Genomic DNA, 16,243 nt, shown 5'->3' with positions numbered 1-16,243 from the left:
ACGTGGGGTCACAGGAGTTAGTGGTGACATCCCGTCCTGTTGTACGTGGGGTCACAGGAGTTAGTTGTGACATCCCGTTCTGGTGTACGTGGGGTCACAGGTGTTAGTTGGAGCCAATAACAATAACAACCATGTCAAAACACTCAACTGGTTTTTGAAATAGAAAGAAAGGTACTTGTTTAGTTTGTGTATGTTTTCCTTCTATTGGAAAACTAGCTCATTGTAAACAATTCAAGTATATCCTTGGGGTTTTGTGTCCAAGGTCGGACCTTTGTCTACGAAGACAAATTTTTCTAAAAAAAAATGGGGGAAATATTTACAAACTTTTCTTTGCACTGACGTTGCCAAAGTGGTAAGGATCATGTAAACATCTAATGGGCTCCAGAGATGGTGTAAGTGAAACTGTAAGAGTTAACAAGGTAAATAAGATCCTCCTAGTCTTTTACTACACCAAAACCACACCCTAACTAGTGTCACAAGATGCCAGCAGGAATACATAAATCTCCGTGATCAGCAAAAAGGGACCAAGTTTTTAGAAAGGCAGGGAATGAAAGTACTTCTGCCACCCTTTGCCAGTGCAAGAGCAGAAGGCATGAGTCTGCAGGGAGCCAGGAGAGCGGCCAGGTGAGGCCACTCATTATGACGACAATGACCCTGCCCATCATCCAAGGGGCAGCCTTCCAGAGTCCTGAGGTCAGTGAAGAAGGTGGCTGTCACGGTGCCAGAAGCATTTGATCCATACACTTTTGTTTGGGTTGGAGGTTGAGGGGTAGGATGTCTAGACATCCACTCTCCAAGGCCTGGCCTTCAGGATGAACAACGAGGTTGAGTGTGTTGCTGCAGCCCTAACAGCTCATTCACGGTGATTCACGATGAACACCCAGACTTACCGTTCCCACTGCACACTGCCTGCCACAGCCTGAGAACAGACACACAGACGGTCTCTTCCACTGCACCTTTTTCTGCTGTGGAAAAGCACCTGGAGCAGAGAAGAGACGCAATGTTAACTCTGGAAATCAGCTTTGACCTTCCCTTTCAATTCGGTTTTCTTTCATTTGTTCCCAGACTCCCCAAATGCAAGAAAGGAATTTGATAGCCTGCTAACCTTAAGGCTGGTGATTCAAACTCACCAGCTGCTCCTCAGAAACCCTATGCGGGGTCATAATGAGTCAACACTGACTCATAGGTCACCAGGGTCTTTGGATGGCTAAGCTCTGAACAAAAAGCTTCTGGTCAAGATTTGGGCTTCGAGTAGGGAGGAAGGTGGGCCTGGGACCAGGAGCAATGGCTGCACGGGGCACAGTGAGCTGGTCATTGAGTTCCCAGAGTCCTCTGCTCCCCGCTCATGCAAATGTGTGCTGGGGACTCCACACAGCCTGTGGTAAGCCTCAGGAAGTGCACCAGGGCAACAAAATAAACAATTAGATGGGTGTCCCTTCAGATGACATTAGAAACAGATCAGTCGGGGCCTGGCTGATCTCATTTCCTAACATGTTCAGCAAATTCCAAAGAGGGAAACAAACAAATAAAAACAAATAGCACTTTTGCAAAAACTGTAGGAAACCAGCAAGATGGTCATGTTCTTGACTGATGTGCTGGGAGATCCCCAGGGCAATGCTGCTGCCTCTCTTCCCAATGTACACTATGGCAGAACTCAATGTCCCTGGTGCCCAATGCTCTAGGGGCTACGGCTTCTGAATGAAGGAAGGGTGGTAGCTCCCAGTCAAGTTGCTGCCTATGTGATTACTGTCTGGTTGCACAAGCAAGGACTCTCTTTCCTTGCTTCGGAGCTTGGGCTACCCTTACAAATGTCCCCTACCTTCTTATGACTTCATTGTCACCGATGATATTGAATCCATTGTGTGTTCTGAATAAAGTTTGTTCTGTGCCTGAAACAAAGTCACAGAAAACCACGTCAGGCTTCAGAAAGGTCTGGCTGGTGTCTAGCTGCAGCACAGCCCACTGAAAATGAGAAACCCAACATGGGAGATTAGGGTCACCGAATTAATCACTTGAGCATAAACAAATACTTTTATGTTCTGAACAGATACATTTAGCAGATTGGCCACTCAGTGCCTGAAAAGCGGGACAGACTTGTCCGGAGGAGAGCCGAGCTGCGTGGTCCTGGCCTTACCTGCACAGCTCATCTTTAGAAATGCCCAGAGCTGCTTAACCTCCGGGAAGAGCTGCCAGATCCATCTGCTCTTAAATATTTATTTTGAAGCTATTTCCAGACCCTAGAGAGGAACCTATAATCTCCAAGAAACTGCTGAGAGAGATATTTAAGCACCCTCCATTGCATACTAAAGGAAGCCAGAGACTCCATCTATTTGTACAAACAACATTCTATCACTAAGTAACAAATACTGTTTAGGCCCCGGTATCCATGTTTATGAAAGCTGGTAAAAGGCAACAGCTTGGCTCTCATTAGTAGGAGGAGAGCTGATGTCTGCTCTGAAACGATTTTCACATCCTAAACAGTCATTATATGCATGCAACTGTGGGAAGATGTACATGTTACCCTACAATGTACAGAATGGGCTGGGCCCCGTGTGCCATTCCTGTGGTGTGGGATGTATGTGGGGGGTATGTGGGGCATATGAAGGCTACGTGGTGTGTGCGTATGCAATCTCATTGTTACAGTGTGAGTGCATGTGTGTGGTGTGGTGTGTGTGAATGTGGTATCAATAAATAACGTTGTGAGTCCATGCTGTACGTGTGTACTATGAATACATATAGGATGAGTGCACGGTATGTGTGTGCACGCATGTTGTGTAAGTATACAGGAGTGAGTATGTGGTATGTGTGAGTTGCATGTATGTTGCTGAATGTATGCATGCTCTAGGAGAGGATGGAGCTGGGTTGGGGCTGTATTTTTTGTGCACCTCCTTAGGACTGTTGTTATAATTGATCTTCAATCAACAATTGTGGAAGACTGAGAAGGAGGGCATGGTTGCCTCATGAGGGCACACCCTTACCCCTGCCCCTCTACACGTACATAATAGCCCTGAGACACAGTATTTCTGGCTTACACTCCGTCATCATTTCAGCTAGAATCTCAATCCCTCCTGCGTAGAACAGGGGGATCTGATCAGGCTTGGAAAGGGTCTCCAGGAGATTCTTGGTCGTCACGGCTGTGTTCTTTCCTGACTCCAGCAATTCATGGGCTTCCTTCTCTTGAAGTTCTGCTTTCTCCTGAAGATCTATTTGATTCAAGCAAGCTATGGAAATAAGAATGGGGGTGGGGGGGGAAGCAAATGGCAATAAACAACAATACCAAACAGGAAGCAACGGTTTCATGTTTTGTTTTGTTTTTCCTTTTGAGAAGCTTTAAAATAATCTATGGATGGATTAGTATAAAGTCTATACCCTGGGCCTTAAACTGTCTTGAGGATTCAAGGACAAAGCTATTCCCTGACCAGCAGACCCTGTGGGAGAATGGGATAGAAAACCAAAGACTGGTGTGAGAGAACCGAGCAAAGAGCCTCTGAGCAGGCCTGTTAATACAGACAGGGAAGGCAAGAAGGCTGTTGCTTTGTGACCAGGAGCAGCAAGTCCATATGAAGGGTATCAGCAAGAACATCTCACCTTTCACCTGCAGCTGCAGCTTCGGGTTTATTTCTAAGATCTTCTGATAACTCTCCCTGGACTGGAAAACAGAAACAAGACCTTGAAGAGTGTTAGGGGGCAAAGACGATGACAGGAAGACACTGGTCATCCCCAGGCACGGGGTCTTCACTGTTTCTTCCTCACTTCCCCCTGCTCCCAGAGCAGGAGGCAGGCAAAGGGAACCCAGTATGCGTTTGACATTGTGTTTAGGATTCTCTGGTTCTGTGAGGCAACCGGTCTTATTTCAAAAGTCTTTATTAAAAAAAGAAGAAGAAGAAGTAGTAGTGTTGTCAGATAGTCTGGGATGAAACATTTCCAGTCCTAAATTCTTGGGGAACATGCATGTCTGGCTGGGACAGGAATAATCATAAGGTAAATGCAAATTTTAGATATGGTGTTTGCACTAAGAGAGAACAGGAGGCTACCTGTCAGATATGTCCACAGGGAGTAAGGGAAAAAATGAAGCTAGAGACATTGTTGACAGAAACTTGGGAGCAGGGGAAGTGAACGGTCTAATTAGAGGGGCAGAGACACACAGACAGACAGCAAAGGGTCTTTTGTTGAGGACAGTTAGAGAACTCGGCTCTTGTGGAGGGATTTGCAAAAGATCCTGGCAAAAGAAAGATTCTCATTCATGAGGATTTCTGGGGTTAGGGCAGTGTTGTCCACGGCGACATCAAGAACAGCCAATGGTATAGTCCAATGTGGATCATGTCACAGAGAATAAAAAGAGCAGAAATTTATTGATTCTGAGATACCCAAAGGCTCAAAGTTTGTCTGCATGACTGGGACTAGGAAATGAACTGAAGAAAAAAGTATTACCGAAATCACATGAAAACAGACAACATTGGCACAGGGTGGAAGGGCATATACCAAACATGGTGACCCTGTATCCACCTTCTCTTCAACCTCAGATCTAATCTGTGAGCAATTCCTGTGGGCTACAACATTCAGAATGCCATCACTTCTCACCACGTCCACTGCCACTGCCTTTTGCTTGGATACTTCATTGCAGTAGCCTTCTAAACTGGCTCTCTGTTCTGACCTTGCCCTGCCAAAATATATTCTTCATACAGTAGTCAGAGTGCGCCTTTAAAGCATTAAGCTATATCTTATCGCTCCTTTGCTCAAGACCCTGCAATGGTTCCCAGCTTACTTATTGTTGTTGTTAGGTGCCATCAAGTCGATACGGACTCATAGTGACCTTACCTTAGTTCAAAGTAAAAGTCAAGGTCCTTCCAAAAAGCCTACAAGGTCCTACAGGATCAACCCCCTACCGCACTCCCATCGCTTCTCTGACCTCATGTCCTATTGTTCTCCTCCTTGCTTGCTCCATTCTAGCTCTTCCTCCACCTAGAATGTTCCTCCCTTACACATTCACATGGACCATTAACGTCATTCCCTCCTTTCCTTCAGAGGCACCTTCCCTGACATCTCGGTTTAACACCAACCTTACTTTTACTGCTTCTTGAATTCTTTTACTCAATAACACTTACTTACTCAACACACTATCTACACTTACTTGGTTCCTGTCTCCTGCCTCTCACTCTAAGAATGGGAGTTCCATGAAATCAAGGACTTTGTTCACTGCTACATTCCCACTGCCTAGAAAACTACCTACACATGGGGAGTGCACAATGAATATTTGCTGAATGAATGAATTAACTAAATAAATGAACGAGTGAGTACATGGAATTTGGCAGAGAGGGGGAAATGAATATTTTCCCTTTTCACCTCTCTAATATTTGGCCTTATTAAAATAAGCCTTATTTACTGCTCATTAAAATTCAACACAGGAAAGACTTCTGTGAAATGTACAACATGAAGCAATTTCTTAAATAAAATTAAGTATTTTATCAATGGAAAGACATTTATATTTTTTAAGTTTATGGACTGGAAGACTTAAAACTATTTAGATAACAATACACCCCAGAGTGATCTACAATTCAAAGCAATATCCATAAAAAATACAGCCGACTTCTTCTGAAAAATTGACCCTAAAATTCAGATTTAAGTTCAAGGGACCCAGAATAGTTAGCACAATCTTGAAAAATAAAAAGTTGGAGAACTCATACTTGGCAATTCTAAAAGTTATCAAATTTGTGGCTGTTGTTGTTAAGTGCTGTTATGTCAGTTCTGATTCATAGCAACCCCGTATGTGTTTCCCGAGGAGCAGCTGGTGGGTTTGAACTGCCAACCTTGTGGTTCACAGTCCAGTGCTGATGCTACAGTGCCACGTCAGGAGTTAGTAATGAAGATATGTGGTGCTGTTGTTAAGGACAGACATATAAGTAAATGAAATAAAATTAAGAATCTAATAATCAACACATACCTTTACGGAAAATTGATTTGGGGCAAGGGTGCCAAAACCATTCAATGAGGAAAGAATAGAATTTTTAAGAAATGGTGCTGGGTCAGGTAGATAGTCACATGCAAGAGAATGTAGTTGGACCCCTATCTCACATCTGTATTAAAAAAAAAAAAAAAAGCCAAAGAACAAAGTATAAGACCTAAAATGACAAAATTCAGTAAAAAAGTGCAAACCCCAGTGACCTTGGCTGGCCAACAGTTTCTTTTGTGGCCCCAAAGCACAAGCAATCAAATAAAAAACAGATAAATTAGACTTCATCAGAATTAGAACTGTGTGTGATATTAGATAATAAGAAGTAATGACATGCTGATTTATGTGCCAATATGGATGAATCGTGAAAACATTACATTAAATGAATGAAGCCAGTCACAAAAGACTACATATCATGATTCTATTTATACGATATATCCAAATAGGCAAATATAGAGTTAGAAAGTGGATTTAATGGTTGTCCTGGTGTGGTGCTGTAGGATAAACTAACCATAGGATTGGCAGTTCAAACCCATCAACTGCTCTTTGGAAACCCTATACAGAATTGCTACGTTGGAACTGACTCAATGGCACTTAACAACAACAACAACAACAGGCCTAGGGTAGGAGTTCTGGTGGCACCATGATTTAGCACTCTACTGCTAACCAAAAGGTTGGTAGTTCAAACTCAAGAGTTGTTTTGTGGGAGAAAGGAAAGGTAATCCACTTCCATTTAGGATTTGCAGTCTTGGAGATCCTACAGGGCAATTCTACTCTGTCCTACAGAGTCATTCTGAGTCAAAATCTACTCCACAGTAATGGGTTTAGGTTTGATCAATAGGCTAGGGCTATAGGTGAGGGTCAGGGCAAGGAGAGTGGCTGCTAATGTGTATAGAGCATTTTGGGAAATGATGCAAATGTTCTACAGTTACTTGTGGTGATAATTGCACAACTTTGTGAATATACTTAAAACACCTTTCAATGGATAACTTGTATGATATGTGAATTACATCTGAATAAAGTTGCTATTAAAAAACAAAATGTCTCTGTGTGTATGTGCATACACATGTGTGTAGCTACCTTTGGATGATAAGATTACAAGTTAGTTTTGCTTTCATCTTTTTGCTTATGCTTTGTTTCTCCAGGAATGCTCCTTCTGGGGCTGAACAAATACTGGTAAAAGGATGCTATGGAAGGGATTCCCACAGTAGGTAGGGTTGTTTTGGATGGTACCCAATCATCCTTCCAAATCTAAGATCTGAAGGGTTACCTTAGTAAATCCTAGAGGGTGGATTACTATCTCATCAGCATGGAAGAGCATGGGTCTCCCCTGGACCATCTGAAACTCTGCTCTGTGATCCAACAAGCCACTTAGCGTCCTCTAAGAACTTACCATGCTGTAGTTCTTCAGGGCCAGGTGGGCTTTTCCCATATGGAAATATGCTTTTGTGCATTTTTCATCACACTGCATAAAAAAGGGAAGGACTCATCAGATGTTTTCAGATGATTCGAAGGCATCAGCCAGCCCCCTACCTGTCTAGCTAATAGAGTGAAGTCTGAGCTTTCATTCTTAGGACAGCTATCAGAGTTGACAATTAAAACTTTACTGTGCATCTGTGATCAGACTAATGGATGCCTGCAAGAAGTCTATATGCACACATAAGTTCTCTATCAAATTAACTAATGATACTTACCAGGGTTCATTTCCACTCTATGGGACTCAGTCAGGAAGCAGACCAGAAACCCTGAGTTTGGAAGAGCTCTTCACCTTGGCTGAACAGTAGAATCACCTGGGATGCTGGCTAACCTCTGGAAGGCCAAGCTGTGCCCACACCAATAACACAACACCCTGGGATAAGGCCCAGGTATCGATAATGTTTTAAACACTCTAGGTGATGTAAGTGTGCAGCCAAGTTTGAGAACTTCTGGTTTATTAAAAGAGAGGGAAATTTACTGGCAGTGAATAGCTGATGTTACCATTACATCAAATTGGGCTCAGGATGTTCCTCTCCCAAAATAAACCACAAAGTGTATGGTGGTGGTGGTTATGTGCCACCGAGTTGGTTCTGACTCACAGGAACCCTCTATAGGGTTTCTAAGGCTGTAAATCTTCACAGTAGCAGAAAGCCTCTTCTTTCTCCTGTGGAGATTAGATTCCAATTACTGCCCTTGAAGTAAGCAGCCCAGGCCATAATCCACTATGCTACCAGGAGTCCTGGTGTGGCACTGTGAGATAACATACCAGGTCACAAGGTTGGTTTGAACCACAAGATCAGCGTTTCAAACTCACCAGCTGCTCCTTGGAAACCCTATGCAGAATCGCTATGAACCAGAACCGACTTGATGGCATATAACAACAACAAGCAGGACTCCATATGATGTGTATACTGGGGACTTAACAACATAGTCTTATCACTTAAGGACAATAGGGATGGTCACTTCAAAAGGTAGGACTGAAATCGATGACTGAAGTGCTATTTGCACAGGTGGTCTTGCACCTGCCTGCCGCTAATTATGATAACAGCACTGAGAATAGTCTGGCACACAGACATAAACTCAAATGAAAAACTCTGAGACAATTGGCATCTATTGAACCCCTTTTATGTGTCAAGTCAGATGGCTTTCAGGGGTTAAGAGTGCAGGTTCAGGAGTCTAAACAGTCCTGGATGGATCCCTGCTTGGCCACTCACAGGATAGGGGGTTTTGGTCAGGCTACCCAACTTCTCTGATGCTCCTTTTGCTCATCTGGAATGTGAGGAAGCCAACAGTATCTCTCTAGGGTTGTTATGAAGTAAGAAATGTACATGAAACAGTGCTGGGCCCAGCAATACAGTCTAGACTGCTGCTGTTGAGTTACAACAGTAACCTCCATTTAAGGGAAAAAGAGAAATTTCAAAGGAATGCTAAATAATATGGAAGATAATTTTACATAGGATTGTGGCAGCTATCTACAATAAGCATTGGACTGCAAACCACAAGGTCTATGGTTCGAGCCTGCCAGCTGCTCTGAGGGAGAAAGACGTGAGTTTCTCCTCCCACAAAGATTTAAAACTTCAGGGTTGCTATGAATTGAAACCGACTTAACAGCACTTAACAAGTTTTATATGTGAAGAGGCATTAATAAATGTACTTTTCATATATGTAATTTTCTGATTCACTGCTAATTAAAGGCTGTAATAATTATAATAATAGTTCATAGATCATGTTTGCTGAGGAGTCATTATCATGAAGTCCCCTAAAAGCTTGATGGTTCATATCAACGATCCCATGTAAATTATTAAGCCTCATAACAACTCTATGAAGTAGGTACAATAATGAGCCCCATTTACAGCTAAGGAAATGAGGAATTGGAGAGGTTCAAGGTCCCATATCTAGTAAGTAGAGGAGCTTGGATTTGAAATCTGGCCTTTTGACTCCAGAACTCAAGGGCTTACAAATAACATGAAATCTCCTTCAGAAAGGGGCTAGAGCAGTTCAGTGGGAAGAAATTCACTGTGAAGAAATGCAGTCTAAAACAGGTCATGGAAAGGGGGAGGGATATGAGCTGGATCTTGAATACTATAGGAAAGGTGAAGGGTGAAGGGAGAAGGAAGGAGGGAGAATGGGGTGAGTCAAGTCCTGAGGTGTGAGAATACAAGGGGCTTCAGTAGACAGTCCAGCTGGGATTCAGGGATGAGAGTAAAGGAACAGATCAGACGGGAAAAGGTGAGGTAGACTGTTACTCCAACGGAGGCCCTGAATGTCAGGTTAGAGTAGGGTGAGTGGTCAGTGGGGCATGGAAGGACATTGGTTTGGAGGCAGTGTGGAGAACTGACCGAGGAAGGAAAGGCAGGGAGCTAGGTGAGGGGGGCAAAACAATCACTTAGAACAAGGGGTTAGCACCTGAAGTTGCTGGTAACAAGGGTAGTGAAAGAAACCCAGATCCCAGAGCTATAGTGAAGAAAGATCTTCCCAGCATCAACTAACTATAAATGATGGTACAGGAGAATGTGGAGTCAAAGGTTTGGGGATCTAGATGCCTTATGGCATGGTGTATCAGTCACGGAGAAAGGTTAACTCAAGACAGGTAGTGGGAATGAGTGGGAAGACCAAGAGTTTGGCCGTGGACATACTGAGTTTCAGAGGATGCGAGATAATCAGATGGGACATCTGAGAGGCAGCTGGAATTTAGCCCTGGACTCTGCAGGAGGTGGGGACTGACTGGGTAACTAGGTCCAGGAGTCATTGTGCAGAGATGAGAGTTGAACCCATGAGAGGAGATGAGAACTTTGAGGAGGGAAACTGCAGAGAAAAGAAAGGTAGGGGGCCAAGGAGTGGACCCTGGAGAAGTTACAAAGGATGAGGCTGAGAGAGTGGGAAAGGAAGGGTCTAAGACAACAGAGGAAACTCAAGTACTTCAGCTCATGAGTGTGGACGATACAACAGTGCTACAAGAGGGAGGGGCACCTTCACCCCAGCACCAGCGTCTTGCCCACGGCCTACGGGTGCCATTGTGCAGGGGCATGGTAGCAAAGTCGCTGTCATCAGACACAAAGGGGCTGCTAGCAGATTTTCTCACTAGCAGGCCCTTTCCCCTGTGATCCTGAGTCAACCTCACCAAGGTTGTTCTCTGGGTTAGCCCTAGGTTTCCTTAAAAGGAATCCTGCCTTTGGAGGAAACAATATTTTGTTGTGTCAGGCAGCATTCTGCCAAGAAAGAAAGGATTGCAATAGTAACTGAAATGGGCTTCATTGCTCTACCTTCCCCTGACAAGAAGCATCATCACATGGGTTCATCTCTACTAATTCAAAAGCATCAAAAAATATTGTCATGAAAGTAGTACCATATTTTTATGCAAATAACACACACAATCTACGTTTGTGTGCCCCACCCCATCCCTCCCGCAAGTTATTTTCATAAGTGCCGCTCTGCCAATTTTGTTTGCATGTTTCTGTAAAAAAATTCAACCTAGCTTGCTTACAAAAATATTTCATGGGTAGAAGGGCATGGTTGGAAAAAAAAACTTAGAAGGTGCGTGCTATTTGTGTAAAAATATAGTAATACTATTAATGGAGAGCCAGTGACATTCTCTATCGATGTATTACTTTTAAAGAGAAGAAACTTATTCTAATTCACAGTTTTATATAGGACAACTATTATTAGTTTTTAGAACTCTTTGCTCATTTTCCCCTACACCCCTCTAAACATTTGCCTAAACCTCTTCATCTGGGAGCCTAGCTGGGCACTTAACTGCTGACTGTCAGAGTTTTAAAATGTCAGTTCCATTGGGCCTGCTTTGCCTTGGTTTCACCATTAATTACATTGTGCAGAAATGAGCATTTGGGAGCAGGCCAGTGGGTTACCCTGAATCAGCATGCTGGTATGACCACCTCACTGTTTCTTTTCAGATCAGAAAAGATACACATGGAAGCCCTGAGCGCACACTCTGGAGTTTACGGTTTCAGCAGAACTGCCATGTAGAGTGGACCGTTAAGAGCACGAGTTTGGAGTTAGACCTAGCTGTGTGATGCTGGGCAGGTGGCTTACTTAATCTCTGAGGCTCAATTTCCTTGTTGGAAAAATAGGGATAATGGTGGTACTGAACAGAACAGACGATAATAGGATTGTTGTGAGTCTCCTATTAGACAGCTCATAGCCAGTATGCAGTGAATGGTGGGTTGTGCTGTTATTGTTGGAACAACAAAAACCTCCTTGCTTTTCTCTCTTCGTACAGAATGATGGTCGAAAAAGAAATGATCAAAGAGAACGAAAAAGCAGGTCAGTGGATCTATAAGGAACTTGATGTTGTCAGCTTTGGGCAGCTCTTAGAACTTGAAAGATTATACCATTGTACTGGGACAAGATTTGCTTCCGTAATCACTGCCCCGCCGCCCCCCCCCCGAACCATTTTCTAAGGGGTTAAAAAAAAATACAAACAACTTCAGATGTTTGTTTTAAAGGATCTCTAGCATTGGTGGTTCTGTGGGAGAATTCACACGGGAGATCTTGTACAATTCCTGGCCAACGCACCTGGCATCTGTCAGCTACCGCCCATCTGTCAGTGGAAGCTTGCACGCTGCTATGATACCGAACAAGTTCTAGCAAGGCTTCCAGACAGCACAGACTATGAAGAAAGCCCTGGAGATCTACTTCTGAAAATCAGTCAACGAAAACCATGGTCCAATTGATAGTCACTCATGGGAATGGTGCCTGGGACCAGACAGAGTTAAGTTCTGTTGAGCACTGAGGTCACAGGGACAAGTGTTCCATAAACCATTATTAGTAAAGGTACATGCTGCCTGAGTGGAGCAACTGGTTAAATATCTGCCTACCAACCAAAGGCTTTGCAGTTTGAATTCAACCAGAGGTTCCTCGGAAGAAATGCCTGCTCATCTATTTTTAAAAGGTCGTAGGTACTGAAAACCCTGTGGCACGCAGTTTTACTTGATTCAGAATGGACATGACAGCAACTGGGTTTTGTTCTAGTTACTAGAGATGAGTTTTGAATTCCTATTTCTTCAGCTTGTTGTTGTTAAGTGCCATCGGAAATGACTCGATGGGACCCTGTATAGTGTATCTGAGGAGCGATTGGTGAATTTGAACTACTGACCTTGTGGTCCAGTGCTTTATCCTAAAACGCCTCACAATACAGAATAAGCAAGTGGGTGTGGCCAGCATGTTACCCTGAAAAGTGTGCTCTTGTTCTGGGTCATGTCCACCCACTAAATCACACAGTAACCTCAGCTCACTTACCTCAATTTCACTTGTGAGTTATTTAAAATAATTCTTTTATGTTAAAAGAAACACAGTTTCTGGTGTCCGATGCAGACTACACAAGCATTTTTTAAATAAAACATATATTAAATGCTATGCTTTCTGATTCTTGACCCTGGAAGGGCCCATGTTTGTTCTCCTCAGAGAGCCAATGGTTTCCCTTATTTAGTTCTCCATATGACAGGGTAATTTATTGGAATATGGATTAAGGATGAAGGAGAGTTGGCTGCTAACTGAAAGATGTGGCAGTCTGCTCCCAAAAAGATCACAACCCAGGACCCCCATGGAGCAGTTCTACTCTGTCTACAAGGTCGCTACACCTCAGGACCCACTCCATGGCAGTGGGTTTGGTTTGGATTAAGGATTATTTAAATTCTTAGTTATCTGAAATAATGTCCCAAAAAGTGCAGTGGGTTAATGCACTGGATACCCAAGTCAAGGTTTGAACTGTAAGGTCGGCGGTTCAAGCTCACCAGCAACTCCGTGGAAACCCTATATAGGGTTGCTATGGGTCAGAACCAACTTGATGGCAGTTAACAACAACAACAACAACAACAACAGCATATTCCCCCCAATTGTCCTCATTTCTACCCTCCTCTGATGATCTGTTTTGGCAGGTTCTGGAGAAGATACTATGTCCAGTACTATGCTATCTGCCTGAGACCTGACTTGAACAGGATCAACAGTGGGAATTCTATCTTCTCAATGTTCCTCTACAAACAGGGGATGCTGTATTTCCAAACCATTAGGGCTGGAGGAAAAATGCACACACTGATGGGGAAGTAACTCCTGAGGATGGCTCTCGAGGACACCTTCACATGCAGAAAAACATTGAATCACATAATCATAAAGAATGAGTCTCTGCAAAAAAAAAAAAAAAAAATTACCCATGCAAAAGCAACAATAGCAGAAGCTTCTACGGGGTTCCTTCACTGAGAGAGGCACAAAAAAAAAAAAAAAAAAATTACCCATGCAAAAGCAACAATAGCAGAAGCTTCTACGGGGTTCCTTCACTGAGAGAGGCACTTTATGTGCATTTTCATAATTGTCACAATAATTCTATTCCCATTTTATAAATGAGGAAACTGAGGCCGTGGTTGCAGTCTATACCTATTCTTCCCATGACACATTGGTAGCTTGCTTCTATTCACTTCAGGACTGTCTGACACATCCAGTCTGAGCAAGCCCAACACCATCAGGTAGAAAAAAGAAATACTCTCTTACCTTTAGAGCCCAGTCACAATCCACTAGTGCCTTTTGGTACTCTCCAAGTTTTATATAAGCCTGTAATGACACAAATAGCTGGTAATCTCATGGAACCCCACATCAAGCAGTCTTAAGTCCTCACAGAGCCAGCAGCCAACCAGTGACATGGTGAGGAGGCGTAACTGGCCCCTAACTGGGTTACAATTCTCAGCAGGAAGTATTTGGCACACACAAATACAGCAACTAAGGAGAGTTTAATAAAGGGATCATTTAAATGTGAGCACAGGTTTTACAGAAACTAGTGAAGGATAGCATGGTGCCATGGTGGTGCTGGTGGGCTTGAACCGTAGACCTTGTGGTTAATAGCCCAACGTCTAGCCCACTAGCACCACCAGGGTTCCTGAGGTTCCCATCAGTCACCAATAAAAGAGCCCAAACTACATATAAATCTGCTCAGGATGGACCAGACTCTAGCATTCTTCACAATAAAGCTGATGAGACATTTACATGGACAAGCCCATTATGGGGGGCTGGGGGAGGCTGGGGGTTAGTGTTGTAACTCAGAGGGAATCCAGGCATCCAACCAAAGTTAGCCCACCAATAGATGTTTGCAGTGCAGCTCTTCACTCACATGGAAAGGAAGCTGCAATGCGGTGCTTTCATTAACGGGGGTTCTGTACTAATTGAAGACAACACCCTTTGAGTTGTCTGTTCTATAATGCGCCATCTTTTCCTCCAGGCTCTGGGGTTTCATTCAAGACTCGGAGGATGTGAGGATGTGTCTTTCTAGACAACCGTAACCATCATACCAATACACTGTTCTGAGGGATACAGACAGGCTCTGAAAAGTTGATGGGCTTCAACAATTTCCCTGTTCAGCCTTTTACTTTTCTCTATTCACTCCCTCCGACCCTTCCTTTCATTTTTTCATCACAACACCCTACAAGTTCCCCTGTTTTTCTTTTTTTTCCTACTCTTGCACATTTTACAAAGTAGTTTTTTTTTTTTTTTTCCAAATAGCAATTAAACTCCAGATTTATCTAAATTACACCAGCAATCTATTGATCATAACATTAGCTCCAGGAGAAAAACAAAGCGATCACTGGGTAGGTTTTTGGCAACACTCAATTCACAAGACTCTTATTAAGTGCTTTATAACAACTGCACGCAGACCAGGGAGGCATTTATAAATAGTTAATGGTTCAAATGATTCATAACACCAGGCAGCATATTTTGCATTTATTTGCCTCTGGATAAGCTTTCTGTTTGGGGAAACATGCTAAGAATTACTTCCTCAGAGTTTTTCATTGCATTTACTTGCATTTGTCTACGTTTGTTCTTAATGTGATTTTCCAGGGCTGCTTAAACTTGTGTAGAGTAAAAGTGTGAGTAATTCAGCACTGTATTTATAGTCTGAAATGGATATAAGTCTGAATGACATCCCACTGTAAAGAAATTCAAGTTCACTGCTTTAAATAGCTTTAGAGCCACCCTTGACTCCCTATCGAGCAAACATCAGTAGGTAGATGTTTCTGGAGACCAGATTTGATGGTAAATAAAAAGAAACTACAATTAGTATATTAGTTGTATCTAAGTGATACTTTTGAAGTATCACTAGAAACTCAATTTCCTTAGATTGACCTAATGTGTCTCCAATTTTACATAACTTGTTGTTTTTGTTGTCTTCCAGTCAGCTCTGACTCATGGAAATTCTTCATACACACAAACCCACTTCTGACTCACAGCAACCCTGTTATAGGGTTTCTGAGGCTGTAAATCTTTATGGAAGCAGAAAGCCTCATCTTTTTCCTTGGCTAGTGGAAGCCCTGGTGGTGTAGCGGGGTAGTACTGGGCTGCTAACTGTAAGAGCAGCAGTTCAAATCCACCAGTCACTCTGGGAGAAAGATGAGGCTTTCTGCTCCCGTGAAGATTTATAGCCTTGGAAATCTCATACAGGGTGGCTGAGTTGGAACCGACTCGATGACACACAAGAAGTGGATTTCAACTGCAACCTTGTGGTTAGCAGCCCCATGCTTATCCTACAGTTTCACCAGGACGCCTTAATCTTGTGTACAAGGGGGCTTCAATAAGTTCATGGAAAAATGGCATTAAAAGATAATGAACCTGGCTTCAATGACTAGATGATCAGAGCTCAACCAGAAGAAGATAGAAGAGGAAAAAAAGAAAAAGAGTAATCTGATACAATTTGATGAACTTGACCTGCAGCTATGGATGCAGTAGCTCAAAAGAGGGAACAAATCTTTACAGTGAGGATCATTCCCACCCACTCCATACACAGAGTAGACAGGGATGGGCAACTTGGACATTGGCTAC

The 16,243-nt window shown here is 43.1% G+C and overlaps 1 protein-coding gene across 1 annotated transcript in view; it reads right to left on the bottom strand.

The window, feature by feature from the left end:
* Positions 1–16,243, bottom strand: part of TTC12 (tetratricopeptide repeat domain 12) — a 41,288-nt gene that overhangs the window by 16,755 nt on the left and 8,290 nt on the right. Inside the window, exons 5-10 of the mRNA XM_006833831.1 lie at positions 13,928–13,987; positions 7,344–7,415; positions 3,589–3,649; positions 3,033–3,221; positions 1,820–1,889; positions 891–979 (exon numbers count right to left, since the gene is read on the bottom strand). Of these exons, the coding sequence (XP_006833894.1) occupies positions 891–979; positions 1,820–1,889; positions 3,033–3,221; positions 3,589–3,649; positions 7,344–7,415; positions 13,928–13,987 (541 nt within the window). The remainder of the gene's footprint in view (positions 1–890; positions 980–1,819; positions 1,890–3,032; positions 3,222–3,588; positions 3,650–7,343; positions 7,416–13,927; positions 13,988–16,243) is intronic.

The sequence above is a fragment of the Chrysochloris asiatica genome, unplaced genomic scaffold, assembly GCF_000296735.1.
Source record: "Chrysochloris asiatica unplaced genomic scaffold, ChrAsi1.0 scaffold00008, whole genome shotgun sequence".
Classification (NCBI taxonomy): Eukaryota; Metazoa; Chordata; class Mammalia; order Afrosoricida; family Chrysochloridae; genus Chrysochloris; species Chrysochloris asiatica.
The sequence above is the reverse complement of the archived record's forward strand: the minus strand, read 5'-3'. Positions and strand labels throughout refer to the sequence as shown.